Below are 5,317 nucleotides of genomic sequence, written 5' to 3'. Positions count from 1 at the left end.
GTCCAAACATTCTTCTTGTCTTTGTGTCCAAACAGACTTGTTGTCTTGGTGTCCAAACAGCATAATTTCTGTCTCAGTTCACCATGAAACATGTCTCCAGAAGATATTTGCCTTGTCCATGTGGACATCTGCAGGGTTTGGTCCAGCTGGTCTTGGTCCTGTCTGTCCACGGTGATGTAAAACTGGCTCCACTGTGGACAGGGACACTGGGGTTCCAACAGGATCCAGCCCATGGCAGGTTAGAGCCTTGGTGGCTCCTGAACATCTGAACCAGCTTTAATTCACCTGAGGACAGCTTGGGTCTTCTTCCAGGAGACACATGCGAGTAACACGAGCCGACAAACAGCTGCTTGAAGTGAAGACATTAAAAACTGAAGTGGTTCAGAAATGTCTCCAAAGACCTTCATGTCTTTAGTGAACCTGCAGAGCTTCACTGAGATCCTCTGAACGTGGTCAGTCCAGCAGCTCGATGTTCTGCCGGCAGCTGCGGTCAGTCGTGGTCACCAACAGGAAGTTAACCGGCCTTGTCAAGTTAAAAGCATCATCAAGGATTTAGGCGAACGTTTGAACATGTCTGTGTGTGTACAAGTGACAAACAAAGCCCACTCACATGCCAACGTTGAGGCGGCTCGGTTCTGGGCTGCTGCTGTGGGACCGGGGTTGCTGGGAAATGATGAGAGATTGTTTACTGGGGGGGCGCAGTCGGTGGAGGGGGTTGTTACGGTGCTGGGACAGCGCGCTGCAGTATCTCACTGAGGTCTCTGCAATGTTCAAGATCTCATTGCACACCGCCTCCTGCAGGTGGTGCCCCCCACACAGGGAGGGGGGCCCAGCGGGAGTCCCAGAGGAGGTCGGGGGTGGTGGGGAGTGAGGAGTTAGAGGGGGAGGAGGAAGAGGGAGGAGGAAGCAAAGGCAGAAAGAGTGGAGGTGTTGATGGAGCATGAAGACAGGAAACACGACCCGGTTAGTTTCTCTTCACAGGAAGTTCGAGTGAGCGGGCAGTTTTAGAGGCACAGCCGAAGGAAACAGCTCGACATTTCAGATAAAACCTTCGGCCACTTTCTTCCTGAGCTTTGCATAAAGACGGTCCAAACTGGTGAACGCTGAGTCAGCATTTAAATATCGTTTTCTGTTCACATTTCCTGCACTTTGTGCTGCTTCAGCTGTTTACTGATCAAAACGTTCAGCTCATTCAGCTGATGGATAATGTGACTTTTGCATTTTTCTAAATATTTCACTTAGTTTAAAAATAAAATAAATAAATAAATAAATACACCGAGATGTTCTCAATTTCTTCTAAAGCATCCTCTTTGAAATCTGCTTCAGCTACTGGTTCACTTTATGTCTTCTTATGTCATAAAGATGTTGGCTAGTCTTTTACAACTTTTAGCTACTGATCTGATGTTTGAAAATTTTAGCTGCTGTTCAGATACTTTTAGCTGCTGTTCTGATACTTTTAGCTGCTGTTCTGATACTTTCAGCTGCTGTTCTGATCATCTAAGCTGCATTTCTGGTACTTTTAGCTACTGTTCTGATACTTTTAGCTGCTGTTCGGATAATCTAAGCTGCTATTCTGATATTTTTTAAGCCGCAGTTCTGATACTTTTAGCTACTGTTCTGATATTGTTTAAGCTGCAGTTCTGGTACTTTATAGCTGTTGTTCTGATACTTTTAGCTACTGTTCTGATAATTTTAGATACTGTTCAACTACCTTCAGTTTTTACTGTTCTGCTTCTTTCGGCTATTATTCTGTTACTTTTAGATTTTAGTTAACGTTCTGCTACTTTCAGCTTCTGTTCTGCTACTTTTACATTTTAGCTAGTCCGTCTATATTTTTAGCTTTAGCCATCTTCTTTCTACATTTAGCTTCTAGCCACCAGCTTTTAGCTTTTAAATAACATTTTATTTTTAGCTTTTAGCAAACTTTTTGTTCCTTTTAGCTACTGTTTTTCTACCTTTAGCTAACATTCTGCTACTCGTGGCATTTATCTAGTGTTTTATTTTTTATTCATGCAATTTTAACAGTTCAGTTTCAGCGTGTCAGTAAAATAATTAGAGTTGTTCAGCTCTCACTGTGTCATTACAGAAAATATGTTTTTTCTCATTATTTAGTGGTTCTGTGGTTTTTAGACCTGGACTTTTGGAACCGCAGCCTCGGCTGTTTCCTGTCACGAGGAGAACTCTTCCAGGACCTGGATCTAAAAAATTACGTTAATGACCTCGTTACACGTTCGGAGAGAAAGCAGACTGAGTTTCCTGAAACGTCGAGCCATAAAAGGAATAGTTTAGCACAACTGAAGACCAGCGTGGTGTTAGGAGGATGTCTGAGCGTGAAATATTAAAAACGTTAAACGATGATGTCATGAACACGTTGATGATCATTTGAGGCCTTCTTACCGCAAACGAGTTGACGTTGTTGTTATCCTGGACGTCTAAAGGTATGACGGGGCTTCTGGAGCTCCGAAGCTCAGCCTCGTTCCTCACAAACTGAAACACACATCAGCACACACACACTTTAACCTCAAAGCTTTTTGGCTCCGAGTGTTGCCGTAGTTTAAAGTCCACTGAGGCAGCGTTTCCCGGGGTTTCGACCCTGCAGCTGTTCTTTGGAATAAATACTCACCGATGGGCACGTCACGGCCCTAAAAAGTGTTTTACCGCTGATGGTGTTTAAACTTGTCATGAAACAACAAAACATTTTAAATTAACCCTAAAAATGAAAGCGAAGCCTCCTCAGTAACAACGTAATGAACACGGTGTTAGCATGCGTGTTAGCCCTAACTGTTGTGGCCGTTTCCTTAAACTACGGTTTGGTTAAAGGAATACTTTAAACATTTTTGAAGTCTTTGAAAAGGTTATAAATAATTAAAATCTAACCTGTATGATCAACTCTTTGAACACTGGAGAAACGGTGTTAAAACCTGACAGGAGCTACACGCTAACGGCTAATCTTCATGCTAGCAGAAATCAAAGTGCATCCTTGTCACCATCAATATTTGTTTTAAAATGATAGCAGTTCGCGTGAACATCAATTTTTAGACCTTTATGCTGCTGACAGTTTTTCAGTACATTGTTATTAATGTAAATTTCTATAATTATTTAAGCACAAAAAGCAGTAGCAGCTAGCTTGAGCACTTTAAGAAGGAATGTGGGAATATTTCAGCAAATATAACTGAATAATACAAAACAGACAGTAAAATAAAGGTTCAAATAATCCATTTTGTGTTAATTGTTTAAAAAAAGAAAGATTGGAGCTGTTCTAATATTCAGAAAAGTCAAAATTAGCTCGTCAGTAGCCTGCGGGCTAAGCGAAAAGACTTCCAAAGATATGATTTCTTGTCACAGAAAACCTCAGGATTTCCTGTAAATCACTGTGTAATGAGAAACTGACAATCTGACGTAGCATCGTTCATTTCTTGAGACTGGAGCTGTTTTAAGACGGTAGTAATCTACTTTAGCCTCCGCTAACTAGCCGTTAGCTTGTCGGTCCTGTCAGATTTTAAAGGGACCCCCGACTAGTTGGAACACCAGGACATTTGCGTCATTAGCCATCATTACCCGCAGCGCCCCCTCAGTGCAGACTGAACTCGGCAAAAAGGCTTTTCCTACTCTGCTCCTGGAACATCTTGCACCAAGACCTCAAACTGTCCACTTTGATCTCTTTAATTTTAAACTTTTGATCATGTCGACAGAAACATTAAAGCAAATGTGTTTTTGTTTTTAGTATTTGACCTGGTTTTATATGACATCTTGATCTGTTTGTAACTTCTTTTGATTTTAATCGCTTTGTGTTGAATTATTGTTGTCTGTCTAAACGAGTCCTCGTGACTCCGTGAGACTAACCCGGATAAATAAAGGTTGACTGACAAAAACTTTTCAAATTAAAGGTCCAGCGCTCCTTTAAGGAGTTAGTGCTCAGTTAGCTCAGTATCTGTAAACGTGACCGAGTTCTTATTCCTGCTAATATTGATAAGCTGTGGCGGCCATCTTGACTCAGGTCGACTCCATCAGTTGGACACACCTCCAGGATCAGTTGCTGAGTTTCGTTACTTGCATTCGTGTAAAACAACCGATGGACACAGGTTTGTTCGTCCAGGCTGTGCTTTCAGGAGAGGTTCTGTTTCCTGTCCGTCCTCATCACTTCCTGTCGCATAAGAACTTTGGCTGACGGCCCGGTGAACGGTCTGAACCACGCCACATCAACACACCAACGCCGAGTGTTAGCGGTGCACACGACAACATGCAGCTGGAAGCAACGTGCGCGTCAGGGTTTGTCTGAACCAGCGGAACGGATCCTGCGCGGAGCCGGAGTCAGAACCGGGTCAGTCCACTGTGTTAGTTTCTCACGTCAGTTTGCACTCAGGCGCTTCAGAACATCTGTCGTACAGAACCGAAGCCGCGAACGAGCCGCAGATGCAACACGGCACACCATGCAGACGATACCTCTGCAGGGCTATTTCTCCTGTTGCCCGGGGCAACGCCTTCCCCCTCCATCAGCTCCTTCTCCCCCCTCAGCCAGCCCTCCAGCACCGACCCGCCGCAAGGGCTCACGCTGCGCGGCGAGGAGAGGGAGAGCAGGAAGTCCTCCCCCTGAGGCGGCGTGAAGGTGAGGAAGGGAGTGGCCGAGTTGGGTCTGGGCGGGTAAGGCGGGGGCAGGGGGGAGGCGGACGGTGAGGCCATGGGGGAGATACAGTACGGGCTGCCGGTGATGTGAGGCACAGGGCTGGCAGAGTACGGCGGGGGCAGGTACTCCCCCCAGCGGTAGGACACGGTGGGCAGCGGCGGCAGAGGAGGGGTGGGGGCGGCGGGGGGACTCCCACCTCCCACGGTCAGGGAGATCCACTCCGAGGAGACGGCGTGGACCTCGGGTGACACGGAGCGACGAGGGGAGCGAGGGAGAGGCAGGGGGGAGGTGGTGAGGCGGTTACGATAGAGCTTGTTGAGGGGAGAGGGGGGGAGGGGGGGGACACCAAACAGAAAAACTCTGAACATCAAAAATAACAGAATATTTACAAACACCGTCCTGAGAGTCAGACGGGCTGAAGTTAAAGATCCATAAACTCAGATTTTATTCACAGAACTTCAAATGAAGGTCACGGAGTTTTTATGGAGGTAACGTCTCAGAAAAGATCTTCTCAAAGATCTTCTGAAAAATCATCTCAAAGATCTTCTGAAAGATCTTCTGAAAGATCATCTCAAAGATCTTCTGAAAAATCTTCTCAAAGATCTTCTCAAAGATCTTCTGAAAGATCTTCTGTGGAACAACAAAAAAGGTTGAATCATGTCATCTGGACTTCGTTTTTTTGTTAAAAAGAAA

At 45.2% G+C, this 5,317-nt stretch overlaps 1 protein-coding gene across 2 annotated transcripts in view; it reads right to left on the bottom strand.

Moving 5' to 3' along the window:
* Positions 1-5,317, bottom strand: part of LOC119410877 (sorbin and SH3 domain-containing protein 1) — a gene marked incomplete at its 5' end in the record, with an annotated part of 29,093 nt that overhangs the window by 3,344 nt on the left and 20,432 nt on the right. Inside the window, 3 exon segments of one of the 2 annotated variants that reach the window (XM_037677802.1) lie at positions 611-795; positions 2,398-2,487; positions 4,444-4,935. In XM_037677802.1, coding sequence (XP_037533730.1) covers positions 611-795; positions 2,398-2,487; positions 4,444-4,935 — 767 coding nt within the window. 2 annotated transcript variants of the gene reach the window in all.

Source organism: Nematolebias whitei, chromosome 1, assembly GCF_014905685.2.
Source record: "Nematolebias whitei isolate Nwh7 chromosome 1, NemWhi1, whole genome shotgun sequence".
Taxonomy (NCBI): domain Eukaryota; kingdom Metazoa; phylum Chordata; class Actinopteri; order Cyprinodontiformes; family Rivulidae; genus Nematolebias; species Nematolebias whitei.
The sequence above is the reverse complement of the archived record's forward strand: the minus strand, read 5'-3'. Positions and strand labels throughout refer to the sequence as shown.